Here is a 25,273-nt window from a genome sequence, read left to right as displayed (position 1 = left end):
TTATTTGGGCTCAGTGTTCATTCTTATGTCAACAGTTGTTGGGCCAGGAGGACAGGGTCGTAACTGTGTCAATAATACGTTAAAATGTCCCCCAAGTTGCTTTGTGATTGATTACTCTGGCGGTCATGAAGCTTCCGGATGAAATCCTTTTCACTCCTCTCTCAACGGCTAAAGTTTTCCACAGTGAAAAAAACTCTGTAATTGTAAGATCTAGAACGAACATCAACTAATTTTGGGGGCCAGCATTGTTGTTCGCGGCCTCTAGTTAGCATTACGAAGCTGATCACGGACGCCGCATCATGGGCTAACGATATATATGAACTGGAAAAATATAATTTCTAACTAATTAGCATATCTATCTGCCGGTTGACATAATGGCAAAATGCAGGACAAATGGCTTTGGTTGTTAGGTTGCTTTTGCACCGTTATTAACTTGTAATAAGATAGATGGATTGATTGTTAGTTTGCTTTTGCACCATAGTTAACTTGTAGTCATGGACGCCTGCACAAAGTACATATTAAGCTGGTAAAATAAATTTAAATGCTTACAGTTGTGATATCAGAAATTAATTCATGCACGTCTGTACCCGGGCATGATGACCTGCCAATGGTAATTCTGTGGCTGTTAATGCATGAGCAGTCCAAATCAGCAGACATGGCCCGTAATTAAACTGTTAATAAGCAAGAGATGGAACACATACCACATGATTCGGTTGTTTGGTGGACGAAATACATAGGCATACACCACGGATGAGAGTTAATATGTATCCATATACCTGCAACAACAGTAGGTCCATGAACATTGGCTCACACAAAAAGGACATTTTGCACAACAGTGCTGTAAAAACAGTTCGATTGAGTGATTTAGCTTAAAAAATATGGATGAAATGGTTCCCACAAGAATCAACTAGTTGCAAGTACTACATTCCCTGCTGAAACCCAACACATTTTGTACTGTATGAATAAAGCTAAAACAAACAGCAGCCCAAATTGCACTCATGTTTTGAGTCTTGATGTTGACACAGGCAGAAGAGGCCCATAAGGTAGATCAGGAAATTTCTTATGTGGAAACGAGAAGACTAATCCGGTCGCTATGTATTCACACAATGGCAAGGCATCAGAGTGACTTGCTTCAGTGCAAACATCATACATCTCAAAAGGTAAAGACACATGTCATTATTATTTTATTGGGTTTATCTTAACTTTACAGCTAATGAGTTGCTTGAAATTAAAAAAAAAAAACTGAATAACCAGGGGTTCATTCCAATGTACCCCCAAGTAAGAAATCGCCAGGTAAATTCTATATCCTCAATCCAGTCGATGTAATAATTTTGTTGGCCTGTACAACAAGGGGCAGTATTAACCTTGTCAGCCTGTAAACATGAACCTCGTTCAGCAGAAACACTAAGGCAACCAATGGTCCATCAACCCACACTTAAAGCGCTTGTACCTTCCTCTGTATGACCTGAATTAGTCCATCTAGCCTAAATAAATAACGTGTTTTGATTCTTCTGCACTAGAAGGTTCTGCAGCTTGTAATCTTGCAGTACAGTTTGTTCCACGACCCCATACCTTGATATATAATCACAATCCTGAGAAATGGACAAAATAAAGAATAAAAACCCCAATCTCCAATAAGTCATTTTAAAGACAACAAACTATATAGTTTTAGAATTTAAACAGCATCAAAGGATGACCAGAAGATCAGATATAATAGCAAACAATACATTACACTCGTAGTCCTCAAATGTAGATGGAACTGGAAGTACCAAAATACAGTTTGTGCGGCTATATCCACTACCCATGATTACGATAATAAGTTTAACCGTGAGTGCAACAGCTCGGTTCTGAAATACCATCATATATTAAACCCTGGAATAACACTTCTCCATGCCTGAGTGATCAAATTCACTATATTGGATATTAATTTTTAGAGTAAATTTCACAAGACCACACATATTATGGTCTCACAAAACCACGGGGGTTTTAGCATATGCCACAACCCCTGGTATTATGGTACAAGAGATTCACAAAACCACACTACTAACCAACTAGCTTGGTAATATAGCAAAATAAAATTATAATATTATGTGGTTATAACTTGTATATGAGGTGTCAAAGAACTTATATAAATCTGATAAATTTGGCATGTAATTCTATAACTCATATTTGGTAAAAAGTATGGGTTTATTAAACTATATGAGCATAATACATGCAGTTTTGTGAAATTTACTCTAATCTTTATAATCAGCTTTCTTCAGTTAAATGAATTTGGATAAATTGGGATGGAAATGCAATAAACAATGACCATCAGTATTTTTCTCTTTTGGTGCATAACTATTAGCATATGAACTGCAGATTGCACATGTACCTGTCAGTAAATCCCAGAACAACATATTTCGGCAGCAAACTTCTGCCCAGTAACATCTTCAAGCAGGTATCACACATACATACCACGCTAGCACCCAATTGCAGTTCCCTCCTGCAAAAGAGAACAGGTGATCAGAATACACTGTAGGAGTTAAACAAATTTTGGCCCATCTAAATTCCAGCTCCATGGGAAAATTGACATATGTTGTTGTTGGCAAAATTTTTGCCTACTGGAAAACTGAAACAGTAGATTTAACTGATCAAACTCTTACAATTTCCAACACAAGTTTTAAGCTCAGATCAAGAGAGATGGACAAGCATATGACAATGAATGGTTTGTATGCTAATCTATGACTATGAACTTTACATTGCAAATAATCAACTGTAACAATTACCTGAATGATATACTTCCTAATTCATTGATCCACGGCACCTAAACAACCAGAAAATAGCTAGCAAGAAGAGGTGAATAATAAATACTATATTAATAATAGCACAAAAGAATTGCATCCGATGAACAAGAAAATGTGATATATGCAACTTAAAAGATTGAAAATACTGTGTTATTATGGTAACAATTTAGGCTATGCCAGACCATAATTTACAAGATAATAAATGGCAAACAAAAAACTTGCAAACTTGGCAACAGCATTTACAAACTCATCCCAGACATATATAACAGTATGCTGTTAGCAAAATCTACGATAAAAAAATAGTCAGCTAATTTAACAAATACGGATTTCATATGTATGTATACCATAGAAACATTTTATTAGATTGCATGGAACAGACGTCACTGAAACGAAAACATCTCCTGTTACTAGCTCTAGGAGAGTTACCTCTGGGAACCGCAGTGGCATGGGATCTTCTTTTCCTCCAGTGGAAATTTATAATTATAAGTCAATTCCTCGCCAGCATATATACGCCTCTTTGCATAAATGAAAATCTTCTTCTGGCCCTCGACAGTAATTACTTTTGTATAGAAATTTGGCTGGTGTGGAAAAAACAAGACACTATTTAACATGGGGTAAAAAAACAGTTAACAGTTTCATGTTAAACAGCTTACATCGCAAGAATGGTTGATGAATCTTGCTAGCCCACCACGCTTAGTAGCATCAACCTTCATAAATTAAGAATGTAGGCACAATTAATACAGAAGAGCACATGGTGCATTCATAAAATATGATTGATATAAACCATAGTATCTAGCACAGGTTGAGGTTACAAAGCTGCACAACTGTCCTGGCCATACATCAAAACAAACAAAACCAACTAAAAAATTACATTATGCATCAAATTTAGAATAACAATATCTAACTCTATCGTTGTCTAGTAAGCAAATATAAAAATAAAGTAACAAAGCAGCATCGAATATTAGATGGATGTAACTGAAGAAAATTGACTAAACCTACCACATATTCATCGTCCAAACGGAAAAGGTAACTGCTTCCAATTCCACTTTTCTCATATTGAGCCTCACGTATGTCTGAAACCTGTAGGATACAGTGATCTATAACATGTTGCTCAAAAGCAGGTACATCAATAAAGGCATAGTTGAGTCATTAAGTCATAATACCTGTCGGCGAATCAGCTGACCCACATATTCAATTACAAAATCTTCTGCGTCAATAGATTCAAGAGCCACCAGCCCCCCTTCATGGATCTTACTCGTCTGAAAACGCAATCGCTTCTTCCTTGACTGTATACCGAGAAAGGAACACAAAATGGTCATTCAAATATCAAAGAATAGAAACATTGGCACTTGACAAAATATACTTCTGTACCTTTGATTGGGTAATTTTTAGTAGGTCAGCGCCTTCAGCAGCCGCTAACAGGTTCCGTAGCTTAACTCGGTTTGTTCTTGCAGATGCACCTTTAACTTGTGAACTTTTCAACACATTGCTTTCTGGAGCTGACAGAATACTCCTCACACGGTAGCCTCTCACTTGAGCTCTTTCTGATGGAGTGGCATTGCGTGCCCAATCACGCCATTCCCATCCACTCACAGAAGCTCTTGCACAACCACATGATTCTGGAAATAAAACCAATGGTTTTTTCTTCAAGTTGCACTCATTGGACAAGTTCTTCTGCTTTCTTTTCTTCGTGGGCGCTGTAGATGTATTTCTATTCTCCATAGGTGCTTCACGAGCATATGGTTTTGGACATAATACTAACGGTTTTGCCTTCATGTTGGACTCACTGAGCAAGTTTTTCTTTCTTTTCTTTACAGGCATTGTAGATGTAGTTCTATTCTCAATAGGTGCCTCACAACCATGTGATTCTGGAGATAAAATCAATGCTTTTGCCTTCAGATTGGATTCAATGGGCAAGTTTTTTTGCTTTCTTTTCTTTCCAGGCATTGTTGCTGTAGTTCTATTCTCAGCAGGCACTTTGTTATTAACAAAAGGCTTACTAGTTGGATGGGAAGACCTGCTCCCGGGCAATGAAAGATGAATGCAATAACTCTGTGAAAATGTATATTAAGATGGAGACAGGGGAATGAGGATTAAATGACTCACTCTTTGGAACCTTGTTAGAAAGGAGTTTCAAGTCCTGCTGGATACTCAAATTAATATCATTGTTATGTAAAGGTTTGGCACGCTTTTTAGAGGGCTTATCCACAACAGAAACTCTCTGTGAAATCCCTGCCTTGCTTGATCCATGGATATTTTTCATATTACCCTTGCGTTCAACGAGATCACATAGAGGTCTGGAGAGTTGATCATCCATTGGTTTTTCAGATGATGCTGCTTCACAGTTTTTCCTGAATTTCCTCTTCCTGTAGTAAGTATAATGTTTGGGTCTCGATGTTTCATCCATGGTTTTACTCACAGTATTTTTCCTGGTGTACCATGAATCAAGACAATTGTTAAGAGCAACTGAGAAGAGCGATGCCCAATCTTTCATTACACTGTCATGCAGTAATTGCCTGAAGAGAGCCCAATTAGTATATCTATAAATTTCCGGCACTGAGCCTACTGATTTTGAGGGCTGGTATTTGTTTTTGTCCATAATAACAAGTGAAGCTAAGCCAGTCTCTGTTCCAGGAGGCACCTCATCAAAACTCTCATCCAATACAGCTTCATCATGTACATCCAGCTTTTCAAATATACTTGCATAAGATGCAGAGCACAATTGATTTCCCACTGCATCCAAATTATGAAATTAGAATAATTTAATGCTGCTCAGGTAAGACAATGCAACAGAGGATGTTATTTATTTACCATAAGAAATGATCATTTCATCTCCTGTCACTTCAGGGACAGCAGATGTTCCAGATGCCGTAGTATCAGCAGGGCAGGGTAGTGTATCTACAGCCATTTCAGCCGTATCCAACATTTCATCTCGAGCCATTTGAGCAGGACTATCTTGAGCCATTTCAGCAGGAAAGGGTGTTTCATGCCCAGATATTCCAGGACTGGATGGTTCTGGTGCATGAACAGGGGTGCAAATTATTTCCTGCAACACAACATTTAGATGTAAAAATCATGCAAATTCTGAAATATCAACAGCTATCAAGAAAAATAGTTATTGCTGTCATCTCACTTGATTAATGTCATCTTCAAGTCCAAAGCACAAATAGTTTGTTATCTCCTCTGCAATGACCTCCCTGAAATGTTGGAACAAAGTTTCCTTTGCCGCCACATATAGTTCATTTGCCAGCATTACCTGGACTCGTCTCAACGGGCCAGAAAACAATGTGGAACTTGATTCAGACTTCCCACTTGTTTTGTCAGTACCATGTTCAACACCAAACAAGAACACCGAATGGGAATGCTCAGTAGACTCCCGGTTTGGTCCAAATCCTGGTGGGAAATCCATGTCGCCATCAGGAGCATCTGAATCACAAATTGCCTGCAAATCATGAACTGTCATTAAATCATAAACGAGAGAAGGATTTACACCTTACTACCTCCGTCTGGAGGTACTAAATGTTAATCCCATATTTCAAAGAAAGAATGTGTTTAGTCCTACTGGAGGAACCTTTGGTGGCATTTCATCTGTGGCTTGCATCTTTTGGTTATTAGAGGTTCCAAGAACAACTGTAGAGAGAAGGTTTGACTCATTTTTCCTTTTTAGCCATGCATCACAGTAGTCCATGACAGGATCGTACAGTACTTCATCCCAGATACTCTTCATTGATTCATTATAAATTGCTGTCCATACTGCCGATAATATATCAGCAAATTCATATTGTAATGCAGTTGATTGAGCAGCCACAGAAGGATCTCCTAGTACTTTATTAAATGAGTTTAGTTTTTTTGGATGAGTAGATGTTCCATCACCCTTGCCCATCAGTACCAAAGCATTCTTGTTGCTCACATTGTCAGTCTGGAAAAATAAAACCATGTTGGACAGGATTATAATCTGAAAATGGATAGGTAATACAAAAAAGTTCATGTCCCATAAAACATGGCAAATAGAACACACCTTAGCAGCTTGGCTCTTAAGTTTTGCAGCCATTTGCTTCTCAGTTTTCCTGCAAGCAATAATTTCAGGAAGTACGCTGCTAAATATTTCATCAATAAAAACTTTGCGGGTTGATTTCATTATTCCAGCATGCAGCTGATGGCTTATATCCTCAACTATATCACTCATTAAAGCGTTCAGCGACCCAGAATCATTGGCTGCAGATTCTGAACGTTCTGCACCTCCACTCCACCAATCAATTAGTGAAACAAGAGTAAATGGGCCAAACTTGCTGTCGACATGGTAAATCTACAGTTAAAAAGAACTGTTATTGTTCAGACTATATACTAGTGCAAACAAGAATAATTCATAAATGTAAATGCGCTGTAATTGGGGAAACTGCGTACATAACACATCATAACTGATCTGCCATCTTGTTGCATTAAGATAGGTATAACGAACTGAAGTTTCATCATAAATCTTGGTCTTTTACCCATAAGTTGAGTGAACATGGACATGCTAATAGTTTACTGTTTTTTATTCCAACTTAACTGAGATATCCAGAAAAAAAATTCCTCAGCCGGGAGAGAAAAAGGATATGTAAAAGAACAAATGCATCAAATACTCCTTTGTGATGCTAATCCAATAAAATCTATAAATGAAGCAAGATTCAAAAGGCTCTTCCAAAAAAAAAGGAACAAATAGAATGGTGTACTAAACATCAAATAATTATGACCAGAGTGAGTATGTTCAAAATAGATTACATGTATGTCCATATTTCTTTACGATGCAGTCAAAAGCGTCTTTATTACACTTCGAACACATGCTATGTCCACTTACCTCCTAGATGCACATGCATTTCCATATATATTTATGGTGCGGCCAAAAAGTCTTTATTACCCATCAAACACAAGTGATGGCCACTTACTCCTAGATGGTAATAGTAATACTAACCATTAGATTTCATATAACAGATGGAGCAGAACAGATGGTGTTTAGTTGAAACGCCAGACCACATTTCCCATTACGCTGATAATCGAAACACAGTGAGGAATAAAGTGGGGAGATCACTTTTGTGGTAACGTTTTCCCAAAGAACTCGATACTGGTGGTAACGAGCTTTGTATTGGGACCGTATCGTATGATTCGTATCCCATGGTATTGGATACCAGTGTACGCAAACCAAACAAATTCGTAATCAAGTTGCAGTGTTAACTTGCTACAGAGAAAAACAGCCAAACAAAACAACGCTATAATTCGGTGCACTTTAAATTTCCATATACTATTGTATCATCTAGTGCATAAGAACATTGTGGCAGACTGATATTCTAGAGGAAGTGGTTAGTTAGGGCCAAATCGAAACAATGCCTTTAATCATTGTAGAACGGCCATTGAATTACTTGTTTAAAAACAGTAAGCATGGCAAAGGAATGACATTATCAGTCCAACAAAATAAACATTTGCAAGCATAAAGGAATGGATCCAGGATAAATATGGCTCTAGCTGATGCTTTTCTTACCATTGAAAGGTCATGTAGATAGCTACTGTGATGCCAATAAGAAAGTTCAGCAAGAGAATGTGGGCCATGTCTGCGGCCTTCTGCATCCTCAAACATCCAACATGATTCTTCACTCAAAAGAGCCTGGCATAGAGAATAGAAACTACACAAGTCAGGAAGGTAGACAAGCAAAGCAAAAGGATGATGTGCATAATATGGACAGAAATAAAAGCCATACATCCGGAAGAAGCAATTTGCTAACAGAAGCCAGTTTCTTATTCCCTGCTGATTTGTTTCTTGTGTCGACCGCAGCATTGGAATTCCATTGCGAAAGGAACTGTTTCAGGAAACTTAAGTGCACAGGGTTCGCCATTTTCCCGCCAAAAACTGCATAAATAGCAAGATCGTGGGGCAAGAAACCAGTGGATAAACCCTCATACAGCTGTTCGGGTGAGTAAGGGCCGCACATCTGCCCATGCTGATTCATGTACATGCAGCCTTCCAAAGTCTGGTTCTGCACATACCCATCACCATGTGTCCCATTCTGGCCAGCTGAATACCGTAGGTCAGACTGCGGATACACCACGCCATTGCTGTCGACAGAGCAAGTGTTTTCCTGCATTGCAGCAAACATGCCAGCGCCTTGCGTCTGGTCACCACCGCTGCAGGAAGCCACCTGATGCCGTTCCGAAAACCTGATCAATCGACCAAACACGTGAGATGGAGAACACCATAAATCAATCCATCAGTCGATCAATTTCTAGAAGTGAATGCATCAGCTAAGGATCAGTGAAGCCCCTACCATCGGACCAAATCCCCTCGCGCATCGCCGGACGCTGTCGCCGTGCTCTCCTCCATGTCCTCCTCCCCTGCCTCCTCGAGCAGCAACACCCTCACGCGCTTCCTCCCACGGCAAGCATCGGCGTCGCCGCGGAAGCCCGACTCCACCGCCTGCACAACACTCATCATCCCCTGAACAAACCCGAACACAATAAATCGGTATCCGCAGATCTCTTCATCCCCTCAAGCATCGTCAAAGGATCAACGCGGATCTAAAGCTACGAACCCTAAATAAAGACTAACACGAGCCGACGGTGAGTCGAGGCCGCCGGAGAGGTGGGTTGGGGGGGGGGGAGCTTACCGGATCGGAGCGAGCGTGCGGCATGGTGAGGCGATGAAGACGACGCCGGCTTCGCCGCGCCGCCTGGGGGAGAGGTCGGGGTCGCGACCCGTGCCGTGCTGACGTCACCTCTTTGTCTCTCCCTCCTCCTCTCAAGTCTCGAGGTCGAGGGGGTGGAGCCAAGCAAGCGGCGACGCCGGCGAGCGGTCTGGACGGCGGCGGCAGCCGGCGCTACCACCGTCTCCGCCTGCACGTACGGGCGTCGTGCGGCAGCCGGCTCCAGCTGATGGCGAGTGGCCGAGACGCCGAGTGCTTCTGGTCCTTCGAGTTCGAGACTGCTAGGATTATAGGACATACATTCAGTTTGGGCCGGTTGGGCCATTGGGCCAAATTGGTACTAGGCTGCTGCTCGAAATTCCGGATAATTTTTCAGAAAGTTTTCAACCGATTTCGCGTTCCGATGAATAATACTCTTATCGTCTCCGTTTCTGTTTTCGAAAAAAATTCGATTTCAGTTCTGATTTCGAAAAATCCTGAAAAAATTCCGAGCAACGTGTTCTATTTCCGAAAATAGATCCGGATTCCAGAAAAATTCTGAACCAATACGCTAGGTGGAGGTGGACTCGCTGTGTAGTAGTATAGGCAGGGCGTGCGGTTCGCGGTTCTCGGAGCATCTCCAAGAGCTTGCTATCCATACTTCACATCCATGTTTTTCTGGTAAATTAAAAAAAAGCACTCCAATGATTTGCCATATGGCTTTCTCAAATTTAGCAATTTGTCATATATCCTCATTTGCGCCTATATTTAAGAGTCCAAGTTTGCGTTGCCATCACAGAAAAAGTACAACACACTCCTCTCTCGCGCGCGGAACTCACACACGTCGACTCCGCCTCCTACGTGCGCCATCGGTGTGCCGTGCGTCGCCGGCTCCTGCCGCCATGTGTCGTCGCCTCCGGGAGCCACCGTCGCGGGTCGTCACTCCACGGCGAGTGTGGCGACGGCAGGAGGCATGGCGCAGGGAGGGCAGGACGAGGCGGCAGGTGGTGGGGTCGAACACGAATGTGCGTGGACAAGACTTTCAATTTTCAGATTGAAAATACAAATTATGGGTCCAATTTTAGTTTTGCCAACTAAAATATACAAAACTATTGGAGACCGAGTATAATTTTCTTTGTCATAATATTTGAAGACTTGCCAAAACACCAGATTTTTTGAGAAAAAAATTTGTCTAGCTCTTGGAGAAAAAAATTTGTGTAGCTCTTGGAGATTCACATCAGATGTTTAGACACTTATTATAAATATTAAACATAAACTATTAATAAAACTCATCTATAATCTTGCACTAATTCGCGAGATAAATCTATTGAGCCTAATTAATTCATGATTAGCTTTAAAAAATTTAGGCTTAAATAATTATGGATTTTAGGCTTAAAAAATTTATCACGCGGATTAGTTCTTATTTCTTTAATTAGTTTTATAATTAGTCTACGTTTAATATTTATAATAAGTATCTAAACATCCGATATGATATGTGACTAGAAAGTTTAACCACATTTAAACAATCCCATGTATGTGGATATTTCTTAGAGTGCACAAGGAGGGTTGGCTTGAAAGGTGATGGGCCAACGAAGTACGAAGGCCGAAGAAGACGGACGGTGGGCTGGGCCCAGATTCAACCGACATGTGGGCCCAGGAAGCTGTATACACCGCAACGGCAATCCCGCCATCTCCCACCGCACCTGCCACCGTCACGCTATACCAACACCGCGCGTCGGTCGTGAACTATGACCTCATCCAATATAACTCTCGCCCACCCTTGCCCAGAACAGAAAAATATAGTAGCTAGATAGTTTTTTCCCTCGATGCACAATCTAAGACTTTGAAAAAAAAAATTAATCCATCCATTCATTCAAAAAGATCACAGACAGAATCAGACTCCTCAAGTTTTCTTTTCAAATGTATATCATGTAGCATGAAGTTTAAACATCATCATTTGCCAGAGAGAGTTAACTTGCACACCAAAGTCACTCGTCATCCCACACCACCCCCACCTCATCTTCATGCACCCACACAACATCCTCCTCCTCGCTGCCATCTTGATGTTGTTCGCCTCTCCTCTTTTCATCCAGGTAACTCAGTAGCTTGGGGAACAGGAATGAATCATCCAGCTGCATTGTGTGCTCAGCTGTATGATTCTGATAAAACCGTCCCACAGTACTAGTCCCCTTCTGAAAGCATTTATCACACAGATCAAAACCAGGCGCCTCACACTCCGTGCAGCTATATCTTCTCCCTTGGATTGGGAAGACCTACAAAACAAACAAACAGATATATCAATTCAAACAGGCTGCTGAGATAGACAACAAGCTGAATTTAACGGCTGGTGTATATCTAGCCAGCCATAGCTAAGTTTAGAGTTCAAAGAAAAATACCCCACAATCATCACAGCCCACCCCCACGTGGGTATGTTTCAGCCTTGAAGATTGCACTTTGCTTGGGCCTGTTTTCTTCTCTGGAACTCCTAATCACAACAAGAGACATTGCAGCAATGATGGTATGGTGTACAAATTATTTTGCAAAATGTAACATATATACCTGAATATGAAACTCTTTGCTGCCTTAAATTGTATTCTTCGAAGAAGTAATGCTTCAAAAAGTAATCAAGGTTCCAGCACACTGTAAGCTTTGCAGGATGGGGAGCTCCACAAGCTTGACATTTAATTTCCTTCTCATCAACATATGGTAGGCATGTCAAGCAGTAAACTGTTCATAAAATAATAATGTCAGTTTTCAACAAAATATAGGTATCCATATTATTTTGTCATAAATTTGAGCTCACCATGGCCACAGTTCAACACACAAGGTTCCAACAGCAGCTCCTTACAGAAGATACATAGAACATCTTCCAAACTGACCTTCACACCTACCAAAGAAACAAACAGTTAAAATAAAGTGGATGACCAAAAAGAAACAATGATAATCTACAGTAAAAAAGAACTGTTATTGTTCAGACTATATACTAGTGCAAACCAAGAATAATTCATAAATGTAAATGCGTTGTAATTGGGGAAACTACGTACATAACACATTATAACTGATCTGTCATCTTGTTGCATTAAGATAGGTATAACCGTATAATGAACTGAAGTTTCATTATAATAATATCTTGGTCCCATAAGTTGAGTGAACCAAAATGATTTCCATACAGCACATGAACATGCTAATAGTTTAATGTTTTTACTCATCTAAAAACGGCCTACCAATCAAACGCACCATATCGGTTAATCAAATGGGGTTTGCGAAAGAAAAACTTGCTACGGAACAAAACAAATACTAATTCCGGTTTCAAATACTAGTTCGAGGCCCAAGAAGCCGCGAACGGCACGGACCGACCGTGGTGTTGGACATTCCCTGATGGCGCGCATCTTCTGCCCGTCCATAGCGATACCCGCCGCTGACACAACATGTCCGACTGGCCAAAGCCAAGAAACGAGTTTGATATGCTGCCACCGTAGAGTTTTGCGACAATTGCTTTAGCTCGCCCAAAGAATTGGGATAGATTGGGGGATCGAATTGTGCTTGACACAATTCTTTGAACAGAGTCCAATCTAGTGGTCCCTTATGTTGCTCATAGTGGAAGTACCACTCGTGGGCGGTGGAGCAAGTGGGGCAAAGTAGGATATCTGCACCAGATTATTGCTGATTTGTATTTGGGTTAATTTGATCAGTGCCACTGCAAATTCGCTGTATTAGAAAAATACCATTACTATTCGTGATATCGATCATGTGCCAATGCAATTTTACAAAATTAGATCCATGCCATTGCCGTCACGTTTCTTCGAGGACGGTGTAGGGACAACGCCAGCTCTTTCTGGAGTCACGGCGCCGCCGCCGTCGAGGGTTCCAGCGACGTAGCTGCTTGCCGTCATTACTTGGGAGGGGGCAGGGAGAGTTTAAGGAAGAGCTACGGTGAGTTCGTCGACACCACGTACGACACTACCGCCCCGACGCCGCACCAGCAGACCGCGTGTGCATCCCTATTCAAGAGCGCCGCTCTTCGCGACCTCATCGATGGGGCTCTTCACCTAGCTCGCCTCCGTCGCGTCGTACAGGGGCATGCGATGTTGGCTGTGCTGCTATAGATCAGGATGTCGTCAAAGAAGACAAGCACGAAGCGACGAAGAAATGGTGAGAGAACTTCATTCATGAGAGCATGGAATGTTGCTGGTGCATTATTAGTAAGACCAAAAGGCATCACCAAAAATTCAAAATGACCTTGCTGTGTAATGAATGTTGTCTTGTAGATGTACGGAGGGAGCATGAGGACTTGGTTATACCGGAGCACAAATCCAATTTTGAGAAAAACTTGGCACCAAGAAGTTCGTCGAGCAGTTCGTCGATGATGGGTATAGTAAATTTATCCTTGACGGTAGCAGTGTTAAGTGCATGATAATCGACACAAAACCACCAAGAGCCATCATGTTTGCAGACGACTAGGACCGATGATGAAAATGACGACGTGTTGGGTCGAATAATTCCTTGCTTGAGCATGGCAGGGCACTGTTGTTCTAGCTCATCTTTTGGCAATTGGGGATAGTGGCATGGGCGAACTGCTACTAGACTGGCATCTGGCTTGAGACATATGGGATGATCAATTGGCCGTGCTGAGGGGAGGCCTCGTGGTTCGGTGAAGATATCCTCAAATTCCTCGAGAAGGCGGCCCATGATATTGCCGAAATTGATGGCAGCAAAGTGCGATGAACAGCAGTCCGCCAGGCCATGCAGGGTGACCTCCCGTGTACTGCGCCAAATCGCCATCCTCATTCGGTTGAAGTCCCACAAGGTAGGCCCCAAGGTGCGAAGCAATCGATCGTGAACTATTCTACATCAATCTGCAAAACGAGGTTGTTGCAACAGGCGAGGCTAACCAAGCGATCCCCGTTGGTCACCACCATGCGCAAGTCCGACCGAACTGGTAGGAGCTGGAGACTGAGCAGATGGGCTAACTCGGTGTGGATGAAATTACGTGTTGATCTCGAATCGATGAGAGCCACAACATTACTGCCTGCTAGGTTCACCAGCAAATGCATGGTGTCTACGTCGCCCACTCCAGACAACGCATTAAGGGTCACGCGCGGTTCATCTGAGATGTCCTCTGCGTTGATGTCATCCTCCTCCGGTGTTGAGTCATCATATTCGATGTAGAAAAGCCGCGCACACTTATGTCTACAAACAAATTTCTAATCGCAATTGTAACAAAGGTGTTGACGACGTCGGTCGGCAAGCTTGGATGGAGACAACCGACGGAACTAGCGGATATTTGCATCCGAGATGGATTCAGTGCCAAAAGATGGTGTCAGACGGCTTGGTGTGGCAGTAAAATCCCCGCGGCTCATGCTCCGGAACGTCGGTCGGGAGGCGGTTGTGGCGAGGCGGGTTGCCTTGCATTCGTAAGCATGAGCAAGGCTCATAGCCTCCTGTAGATCCTCCGGTCGGTCGAGCTCGACATCAACGACGATGTCATCCCGTAGGCCGACAGTGAAGAGTTGTATCTGCTGTAAAACAGTGAGGGCCTCCATCGTCCGACTAGACAAAGCTAGGAAACGAGTTTGATATGTCGCCACCGTAGATGTTTGCTTTAGCTCACCCAAAGAATTGCAATGGATTTGGGGGACCAAATTGTGCTTGACACAATTCTTTGAACAGAGTCCAATCTGGTGGTCCCTTATGTTGCTCGTAATGGAAGTACCACTTTTGAGCCTCCGGTGAGATGGTATGTGCCTAATCACAGCCGATCCCCATCCCGCGAAAGAATTATTCACAGTGATTGAACCAATTCAGCGAGTTTTCCTTGTCGTCGTATTTGGGAAACTCCAATTTGTAGAAGCAAAGCACGATTGTACCCCTGCTGTTTTCCTGCACTCCGACCGATCCAATCATAGAAGGTTGTCAAGGTGGTGTTGACATCAGCCCCTCACCGCCCAATCTGGGCAGGTGGGTTGGTGATGACGACGGTCCTCCTTGCAATTGCTCCAATGAAATGATGCGAGATGAAGTGACTGCTACTGCTCAGCTAAGATCTACCAAGTCGTTCTTTGAAGCAAGCAAAGAGATGCCGTTGAGAACTTCTACCATGGTTGCTAACAACTTCGCCAAGGCATCCTCAGCGTCCGGCGCAACGGATTTGTTGGCTAACGACTTGTCTTGGACCATTTGCTCTGATACCAGGATTCCTTTATTGCCGAGACGAGTCGTATTGACGCTGCTCCAACGCCGTGATGCGGGAGGTGGCCACTGCGAACGTGCGGCTGAGATCGGCGAGATCGCTTTTGGAAGCAAGGTGCAAAATTTTGCCAGCACGTCAGCCATGGTGTCTTGTAATTTTGCAAGCGCATCGATTAGCTCGAGCACGGGCTGCTCATGGGAAGGTGGATCGTGTGCCATTGGCTTTGATACCAAGTTGTTATGCGCCCGAGTATACGATCTAATTGGATAGTTATGAGTGATGAGAGGGCGTGGACGCGGCAGCCTTGCTGCTGGGCCTCGTGACAACGAACAGAGAACAATTGGAGATGAGAAACAGAAGACAGGAGATGAGGAAGATAGATCGAATCCAGCTTGATTTATTCCCCGACGAGTTGTCTACAATTTAGTTTTGGAAGATTTAAGCTAAATTTCTTTTGAAGTAGTTAGCATTGCCTATGATATAGCATTTTGTTGTTTTCAGTACCTCGTCCATTGATTCCCATTTTCCTTTTTTTTAAGTACTTGAAGAGAGTTTATAAAGAAGTTTACTTCTTAGCATGTCACTAATTTGCGACAATGTTATTCTGTCGGTTGGGTAAAACAAAGGGAAAAAATCAGATTAGGTGTGATGCTCCCTTTGAAATGATCGAATAAAATGTTCATGACAACAAATTTTGGGAGAGTGAATCCCATAAAGTCGATGGCAGCAATGGCCAAGGTTAGAGTGCATCCTCCCCAGGCAACATGACTGCTTTTAGAATTTGAGCTTTGCCCTATTTTTCCTGGTCCATTGCTTTTTCCAATGAACATATCAACATGTTATTGTTGAGGTATATGGCTTAGTAACACTTGCATTTGATTTTATGATGGTTTCTCAACTCCATGTGTTCCATTTAACTGAAAATGGATGGCCAATATTTCTTTTATCCCAGATTCATGGAAACACGGCTGAGAAGCCTATACAAGTTATAGCCCTTATGTGTGGCCTAAAATCACCCTTCAATAGGTATTGCCTTTTCATTTTCAGAATTGGAATATGTAACTGTTTTCTTGACCATGCAAACAATCATTTAGAACTGTACAAACCAATGTGGATCCTCCTTTTATCTACAGTAATTAGATTGTTCTCTTCTCTATACCTCACTACAATCTATTTTTAACAATGCTAATTTAGAAAATGTTGAAATACTCTAATAAGCGACTCTATCAATTAAATATCTAGACTAGCTACTAATTTATTATTACCTTAAAGGTCAAGCTAACAAATTTAATATTTATTTAAAATTGCGGGGCCATGGCATTAGGGGTGGACAAAAAGCTCGGGCTCGTGAGCTCGGCCCGAGCATGGCTCGAGCTCGCAAAGCTAGACTCGGCTCGAAAATTAAACGAGCCAAACCCAATTTGTCTCCATAGCTCGTTTGCAAAAGTCGAGCCCAAGCTGGCTCACAAGCCACTCGGTAGTCTTGTCGAGCTGTGGAAAAATTAACCTGGCTCATTAACAAGTTGTCTAGCCCATGAGAAATAGAGAAACCTGAACCTATTATCCGCTCGCACAACAGAAACTCCCCTCCCCTTCCTGTCTTCTCACGCGGCTATGCCGCTGTCACACCGAGATCGAGACAGCGAACACGACTGAGGGGCGAGAGGAGTTGTCGCCCCTATGCTCGTATATGAATTGGAGAGATTATATATAATTGTTGATGGCATTGAACTATTTTTTAGAAAAACAATATGATACTTTTGCACTTTTGTTATATGATTTTAATTAAAGATCAATTAAACATATTCTCGAAAAATAATTCAAAAAACATGAACTTTAATGATTTATTAACCAAAAATTATAACAACGCAGCATTAGCACGTGCATGTAACTAGTGCATACATAATAAATATAGATGAATTGGAAGCTTGAATGGAGTACTCACTTTTTTCTGCATGACTTAGCTTTGAAATCAACTGACCAATAACACCACATTGTCGTGGGAGATGATCATGATTAGCTTTGCAAATGCAACACCTTGAGCTCTCAACAATAGACATGGATTCTGAACAACAGTTGAGGCATATCATGTGCCCGCAGACTGTAGCAGAATAAGAACATGAAAATGAGATGGAGATTATTGCCACGATAACAAAACAAACAAAAAGAGAATTGAAGCTGCGTCAATAAAACACAAACATTACCTAGAACCACGGGTTTGTAAGCTGGTTCTCTGCAAAATAAAAGGAATCATTTTGAGTGTTCTCAACCTAACATGTAGGACAGTTTGAGTTTGTTGCAGAAGAAGATGAAGACGGGTAAGGAAAACTTACAGACATATTGGGCAGCAAAACCACCGGTCCAACAGCCATGCGCCCTGGTCACTCCCCGTACCAGGCATGACACCGTCAATGAAGATGGAGACATGATCCTCCTTGCCCACCATGGGGTCTTCCTCCTCCTTGCCCGCCATGGGGTGTTCTTCCTCCTAGCCCACCATGGGGTGTTCTCACGTAGCCAGCTGCGACGGACCCAAGTTGCAAGATTCATATCATCAAAAGAAGAAGTTAGCAATTAACTAATCAAGATCAGACAAAATGGATAGTTCCATTAACTAAATGACATTTCTAGCCCGAAAAGTATGAGGTACACATAGGTAGTGAGCATCATCTTACTAAATCCTGCTTAGGTAGCGCAAGACAAACGGATCTATCATAACGCACTTTCAAATGATGAACTTGCTAATGCAACCTTTCTCCTAAATGCTAGAAGCAAACCAGCATGCTAGAGACAGCTAAGCCTTGGGCTCAAACCAGGATTTACAGTTTTAGTTTGCACATTTCTATAGAAGGGGCAAAATTTCAGAATTTCAATTTTCGGATTTTTCGAACGAAAGTTTTTGAATTCAAATTTGAAATATAGTTGAAATGTCTGAAAAAAATCCAAAAAAATAGAAAAATTTCGCAACAAACAACATTGATTACTACTACCTCAGTTTCATGATGCAAGATGTTTGACTTTTTTTTTGTTGCAATGTTTGACCATTTGTTTTATTCAAAAATTTAGTACAAATATAAAAAAGGTCAAGTCGTGCTTAAAGTTTTTTTGATAATAAAGTAAGGCACAAGCAAAATAAATGATATTTTCATAATTTTTAAATAAGATAAATGGTCAAACATTGGAACCAAAAAAGTTAAACATCTTACATTATAAAACGGAGAGAGTATTTCTTTTCCTTCTGAAAAGAAGGTACTACAACTCACTATTTCCTATTCATGCATAATAAACTAATAAAACAACAGACCACATATGATCATCCACAACCAACCACATCAATCTCTGCAAACATACCAACAAAAAAAGGTGACTAAATTCATGTGTTCTGAATTCATGCAGTACAACCCCAGTCTAACCTACTTATGGTATGTTTGTGATAAACAGGGGTAGCACCCCACCAACACCTCCAGTTGCTAAGAAGCTATTCAAGGATGATGCCCACCAGCATAATAGTGAGAGATTACCCTACAAAAACTGATCTTATATATTTCTACATATACATGTGTCCTTCACTACAAACCACTGAATATAGAAACTCTTTATCTCCTTTCAACAGTGAATGAGATGGATGCATATAGACAGACGAAAAAACTTTTGCCTATGTGTATAAACACTCCTACTGTAATCACAAGGAAGCATCTGGTAGACGACTCCAAGCTAGGAACCAAGGCTTTTGGACCACAGGCTGTGCATCGTGGTCACAACTGTAAATAAGAACTGCTATCATCTCTACGAGAACTATCTGTGCATCACTTCCCTTATCAAAACACAAGGATGTTTCCCTTTAGTAGACTGAACCATTCCAACTTATGCACCACTTCCTTCTTCCTGTAGTACCACTCTATGTTTATGGATGCTTATCAATCAGACCATTAGACCACTGTATAATATTAAGCAGTTCTATCCGTGCATCAGCTACCTAACACATCTTCAATTATAGTGCTCGCAAATAAAAAGGTGTTGCATATCTTTAGAAAGAAGACAAGATGTGAGGGAAAAAAAAAGGTAATTACCTCCTGCTCCTGGTGGTGGTAGTAAATGTTGAGTTCACATAAGATTCACTCCATGAATCTAAAATTCAGTAAAATTTTCACATAAGATTCACTTGATGAACTCAACATTTACTGCTAGTGTTGCTGCTAGTTACCTCCTGGTGGTGGACTGGTGGGCGACGGCGTGCAGAGGCCAGAGGGTGAGGGGGGCGACGGCGTGCAGAGGGTGGGGGGTCGACGGCGGCTGGGGGAGGCCGAGCGCCGGCGCCGCGGCGGTCGGAGGGTGCACGAGCGACGGTAGGTGGCGCAGGCCGCGCGGCGGCGCCGGACGGCTCGATGCGGCCGGTAGGGGAGCGCCGGCCGCTGGGGGAGTCCGGGAGGCGCCGCGGCGGCGCGCGGCGCGCCGGCGGCTTGGGGAAGTCGAGCGCCGCCCTGCGGAGGGTGGGGGAGCGACACGACGGCGGCTGGGGCCTGGGGGAGGCCGGGCGGCGGCGCGCGACGGGCGCCGACGCCGGCAGCGGGCAGCGGCCGTGGGCGAGACAGCGACCCGAGGAGGAGACGACTAATTATTTTTATTCGCACGGGTGGCCGCGCGTGAATTGGGTATTTTCGGGCCTCGTAGGGTTTCCTCCTCGGATTTGGAGTTTTTTTTTAACCGAAATATTTGACCCGAGTCACTTACTATCGGGACCCACTGAAATGGCCAAAAATTTGAAAATTTCATTCGGGAATTTTGAACCCTGCCATATGTGTGTTGCACGGCGTGAGTGCTAGCTTAGTGGTTGTGTTGCGTGGCTGAGTGAGCAGAGAGATTGGCCGTGAGTACTCGCTGATTATGTTGCCAGGAGATGAGAGTACATCTAGGCTCTAGCTAATTAGTTAGCCATGCATGCAAATGTGACCCTAGGATCAGCTCACGTCTAGGAGAAGGAAGTACTCCATGTTTGCATGGACGCATGCTTGCATCCGAGATTGACTAGGACATCTTCAGTTGGATATGGGTGAGTTAGTTATCTAGGATCACGCCGTCGTCGATGCTGCCACCATTGGCCGAGAAGCATGATGCCATGATTCTCTTCTTGCGGCGGCCGAGTGTTAACGTTAGAATTTGGATAATTGCCGTTAGAGATTAAACTGTGATTAAATACCGAATCATACAGGAAACAGGGAATCGGACATAGATTAATGGGAGTACAACTCAGATTTAGCCGACGGAGTCCGGATCGGATAAGAATAGAGTCCGATTGGGCCTAGAATGTTACAGATAGATTCGGGAATAATTAAAGTCCGTGTAATTTAATTTTATCTGTTAGCTACAGTTAGTTTATATTTTTCCTTTTATCTCTAAGAGAGTCAGTACGATCGGGACTTGTGTGTTAGAATCTATCTAGGAGTTTGTTATTTCTTTTTATCTATTAGGAGTTATATGTCGTGTCCAACACGGCCTAGCATCCACCCGAGGGTATAAATATGTGTGTCCGGGGTCATTGTTAATCATCTCTCAATCAATCAAATTTCAACGCATCGCCACCCTCTTGTCCGAGGTTTTCAACTCCGGCGGAACTTGGCACCTGACGCGGGGCTGCATCGTATCGATCTCCGACGGAGGGGTAAGTCCTACGTTCCGCCGGGCCACGGTAATCGCATCAACTAGATTGGAACTGTCTTGATTCGGTCCGATCTTCTAATCTGGTTGTGCGATTGCTATTTATCGTATCAGTTTCAGTCTGAGTTCTTTATGTATCTTAGGTTGATCTGGTCAACCACTTTGAGTGATTTACATCAATTTGATATTTCCTATTTGATATATTCAATCTAGTACTGTCTCGGTTAGGTCCGATCTAGTAGATTGCGTTTATCAAATGGTTTATATCAGATTGATATATCTTGCTCGTAGTTTTATCGGAGTATCAGCCAATAAGTTATCCCGAGTAATCTGTTGGTTTATTCATTAAGTTCATCGATCTTCATATTCCTATGAATCATATCGTGCTAGATCGCATACTGTCTTGGTTAGGTCCGATCTATGCGCATTTAGTTCGATCTGCTTCTAGGAATCCGTCCGATCGGCTGAGATTAATGAATAAGTTGATAGATTACGTTGGTTTGATATCCTGTTATTCATATACTGCAATACTCGATCGACTTCATGCATGATTACGCTCAGATCTGTACTGTCTTGGTTGAGTCCGATCTTCTAGGTCTAGCGTGAGTATGCATGTAGTTAATTATTATTGCTTTATACTAGTAATTGGTATAGCATTCCAGTTTATATCAAATTCTCATCGGTTCATTGGCTTGATAGCGATCTAGATCTGTTTAGTATATATCCTTACATTACTAGGCATAATCTTGAGCTGTCTTGGTTAAGTCCGATCTTCTATGATTATTCTTAGCAATCTAGGTTAGATATTTTATATATCTTGATCGCCTGTCAGTCGTTCATAGCCGATGATGTCTGCCGATCTACATGCTTATTATATTTACGTCAACAAAGCAGTCGATTGCCTTGCTACATTATTTTTATACCTATCAGCTGGATTCATTTAGATCTGCACTTATTTATGTTGCATCGACTTATAAGAATTATATGCAAATTAGTTTTAGCCGATCGCGACACATGATTTAATGTTTACTTAACTATTTGAGCTTACATGTATCGGATTCTCAGCCGATCCAAACTTTCAAACAGCCGATTGATCATCCTATCGGCTAAGATCGGCTGAATCTTCAGTTATCTATCGGCTCGATGGCCGATCGGCTTGTTTCACTGTTCATCTTGTTAGTTGCAGGATCAAACTGACTGGCACGCCCGCGCATCCTTCTAAGAATTTAGGTCCTGCACTGGAGCTGTCTAAGATTGACTTCTAGGCCTTCGTGTGTGACGCGTCAACGTTCACATTTTGACGTCAACACCAAGTTTTTGAACCTAGCGGCGGCGGACGGCGGGATCCACGGATGCTGGGAGCGTGAGGTCAAAGTCGGAGAGCATGACGTGATCGTCGCCTCGGAGCAGGACGTGCGTTCTTTGCTTCAGGGTAGCAGTACACGAAGCCGAGCGCATGCAAGTACTCAAGCGCCAGAAGCACCTCAGCAGCATACAACCTCGCAGCGGCAATAGTCAGGCGGTGCCGGAGCACCGCGTGGAGGTCGCCCCTAGAGCAGTAACCATGAGGAAGCACGCATAGCGTCCGGCATCGAGGCATGCGTAGAGTAGAGGGTGGGCATGAAGGGGTGGTCGAGCGAGGAGAGGACGTGTGACTTGACGATCGAGCATATGGGCGGGAAGTGGGGCGAGATGCCGGAGGAGAGCGGGGATGGCGGGGCAGGGTCAAGCACGTCCATTGGTAGCGACGATTCTGCTTGCATGGCCGCGAGAGAGAGGGAGAGGGAGAAGCACACGCCGGCCGCCACCACGCTCCGGAGAAGCATAGAAGAGAGGAAGAAAGAGAGAGGAGAGGAAGGGAGAGAAGGAGAGGAAAAAAAATTAAAAAACTGACATGTGGGACCCATTAGATGCCACATCAGCAAAAACAGTAAAAAATGAGCTAAATTTGCTGAAAGACCTTTTTCCAAACAGATTATACGAGTTTAGGGGTACACATTTCTGATATTCCGGTTAAGGGAAAAAACAGACTCACCTTTAACTTAAGAGACCTTTGGTGGGGATGGCGGGGCAGGGTCAAGCACGTCCATTGGTAGCGACGATTCTGCTTGCATGGCCGTGAGAGAGAGGGAGAGGGAGAAGCACACGCCGGCCGCCACCACGCTCCGGAGAAGCATAGAAGAGAGGAAGAAAGAGAGAGGAGAGGAAGGGTGAGAAGGAGAGAGAAAAAAAAACTGACATGTGGGACCCATTAGATACCACATCAGCAAAAACAGTAAAAAATGAGCTAAAATTGCCGAAAGACCTTTTTCCAAACAGATTATACGAGTTTAGGGGTACACATTTCTGATATTCCGGTTAAGGGAAAAAACAGACTCACCTTTAACTTAAGAGACCTTTGGTGGACTTTTTTCTCAGAAATATATATGCACTAATCCATTACTAGTCAGCCCATATACCTGCAACAACAGGACTAGGTCCATGAACATTGGCTCACACAAAAATGACATTTTGCACAAGAGTGCTGTAAAAACAGTTAGATGGAGTGATTTAGAATAAGGGGCTGTTTGAATCTAGAGACTTTTTTTAAGTCATTTGTCACATCGGGTATTTGGACGTTAATTAGGAGTATTAAATATAGACTGATAACAAAGCTAATTACATAAATAAAGGCTATTTCATTAGACAAATTTTTTAAGCCTAATTAATTCACGATTAGCAAATATTTACTGTAGAATCACATTCGCTAATCATGGGTTAATTAGGCTCAATAGATTCGTCTAGCGAAATAGTCCAAGATTTTGGATGGGTTTTATTAATAGTCTATATTTAATACTTCTAATTAGTGTCCAAGCATTCGATGTGATAGGGACTTAAGAAAAGTTTGGAGGATCCAAATAGGCCCTAAAAAATATGAATGAAATGGTTCCTCAAGAATCAACTAGTTGCAAGTACTATGCATTCCCTGCTGAAACCAAACACATTGGGTACTGTATGAATAAAACTAAAACAAACAGAAGACCAAATTGTATAGACACAATGGCAAGGCATCAGAGTGACTTGCTTTAGTGCAAACATCATACATCTCAAGAGCGCGTTAACATCATTCAGAGTAATTTTGTTGGCCTGTACAACAAGAAGGGACAGTATTAACCTTGTCAGCCAGTAAACATGAACCTTGTTTAGCAGAAATACTAAGGGTCTGTTTGGTTGTTCGTACGACTCCAGCCTGGTTTATATCTTTCATCCAGGCTTCTCTTAGCCTGGCTAGAGTAATCCAGTTGGCTCTGTTTGGTTGTTTGTATGAGCTTATCCTGAATGACCTAAGATAGTGTTCGGTCGATTCCAGCCTGGTTTATATCTTTCATCCATGCTTCTCTTAGCCTGGCTAGAGTAATCCAGTTGGCTCTGTTTGGTTGTTTGTATGAGCTTATCCTGAATGACCTAAGATAGTGCTCGGTCGATTGTTTCTCTGTATCTTGTATCCAAAAGATGATGTTTGGTTGAATGTTTGGAACTGAGTGCAGTCACCACTTCTTAGAAATGGTGAGGTATGCCACATGATTCATTCCAATGAAAAACTATTTAAGTCCTTAGTGAATAAATTGTTAAATATATTTAATTTTATTTTTTAACATTGACATGCATTTCCCCTATGATCTTGGGCAGAGAGTAGCAGTTTTGATGACAGCTAGGCTAAGTAAGTTGATTTAAGTCCTGTGTGTGTCTATATATATATATATATATATATATATATATAGTACAAATTCATATATTAGTACTGCACCCTAACACTTGCCGAACAATATTTTATTTTGATAGATTAGATGCACCATGCAGGTGTACAATTAAAAATATGGCATGATTTCCGGAAGTGATTTATACAAAGCTACGTAATTACCAGTCTGTCACTTGAGAAACAATAATAGGCAATGTACAAGCATGGTAGCATGAACTGACGAAGCATCATACCCCAACTAAAAGGTTATGCATTA

At 42.2% G+C, this 25,273-nt stretch overlaps 2 protein-coding genes across 3 annotated transcripts; both read right to left on the bottom strand.

Annotated features, from left to right (window-relative positions):
- Positions 1 to 2,392: 2,392 nt before the first annotated feature.
- Positions 2,393 to 9,700, bottom strand: LOC102715167 (histone-lysine N-methyltransferase ATXR7-like). Its single transcript, XM_040529268.1, has 16 exons — positions 9,419 to 9,700; positions 9,080 to 9,249; positions 8,516 to 8,972; positions 8,299 to 8,421; positions 6,802 to 7,089; positions 6,355 to 6,702; positions 5,917 to 6,225; positions 5,595 to 5,829; positions 4,886 to 5,516; positions 4,155 to 4,803; positions 3,947 to 4,069; positions 3,783 to 3,863; positions 3,437 to 3,490; positions 3,210 to 3,361; positions 2,766 to 2,803; positions 2,393 to 2,482 (listed from the first exon to the last, which is right to left on the bottom strand). Exons 1-15 carry the CDS (start codon positions 9,440 to 9,442, stop codon positions 2,782 to 2,784), a joined length of 3,666 nt encoding a protein of 1,221 aa, XP_040385202.1. The 5' UTR covers positions 9,443 to 9,700; the 3' UTR covers positions 2,393 to 2,482; positions 2,766 to 2,781.
- Positions 9,701 to 11,324: 1,624 nt separating this feature from the next.
- On the bottom strand, positions 11,325 to 19,932 carry LOC102722448 (E3 ubiquitin-protein ligase PRT1-like). 2 transcript variants are annotated; one of them, XM_006664130.3, is made up of 9 exons: positions 19,828 to 19,932; positions 19,694 to 19,751; positions 17,957 to 18,144; positions 17,828 to 17,856; positions 17,569 to 17,724; positions 12,237 to 12,320; positions 11,993 to 12,160; positions 11,830 to 11,915; positions 11,325 to 11,706 (listed from the first exon to the last, which is right to left on the bottom strand). In XM_006664130.3, the coding sequence occupies exons 3-9, from the start codon at positions 18,094 to 18,096 to the stop codon at positions 11,422 to 11,424; spliced, it is 948 nt and encodes a 315-aa protein (XP_006664193.1). In that variant the 5' UTR covers positions 18,097 to 18,144; positions 19,694 to 19,751; positions 19,828 to 19,932; the 3' UTR covers positions 11,325 to 11,421. The 2 variants fall into 2 exon arrangements, with proteins under 2 accessions (XP_006664193.1, XP_006664192.1); XM_006664129.3 differs by having other exon boundaries at positions 11,830 to 11,918; positions 19,828 to 19,931.
- Between the last annotated feature and the right edge of the window lie 5,341 nt (positions 19,933 to 25,273).

Source organism: Oryza brachyantha, chromosome 12 (assembly GCF_000231095.2).
Source record: "Oryza brachyantha chromosome 12, ObraRS2, whole genome shotgun sequence".
NCBI classification, from domain to species: Eukaryota; Viridiplantae; Streptophyta; class Magnoliopsida; order Poales; family Poaceae; genus Oryza; species Oryza brachyantha.
This window is presented reverse-complemented; position numbering and strand designations above follow the sequence as displayed.

Bases quoted from the DNA above. Each gene is read 5' to 3' on its own strand.
- LOC102715167 (XM_040529268.1), bottom strand. From the start codon at position 9,442: ATGCCGCACGCTCGCTCCGATCCG. The intron at 6,226-6,354 runs GTTCCTCCAGTA...CATGATTTGCAG, and splicing joins CAGATGAAATGCCACCAAAG to GCAATTTGTGATTCAGATGC. The intron at 5,517-5,594 runs GTAAATAAATAA...ATTTGGATGCAG, and splicing joins TGAAATGATCATTTCTTATG to TGGGAAATCAATTGTGCTCT.
- LOC102722448 (XM_006664129.3), bottom strand. From the start codon at position 18,096: ATGGCGGGCAAGGAGGAGGAAGACCCCATGGTGGGCAAGGAGGATCAT. The intron at 17,857-17,956 runs GTAAGTTTTCCT...TTTATTTTGCAG, and splicing joins TTTTGCTGCCCAATATGTCT to AGAACCAGCTTACAAACCCG. The intron at 11,919-11,992 runs GTATATATGTTA...TGTTGTGATTAG, and splicing joins GCAAAGAGTTTCATATTCAG to GAGTTCCAGAGAAGAAAACA.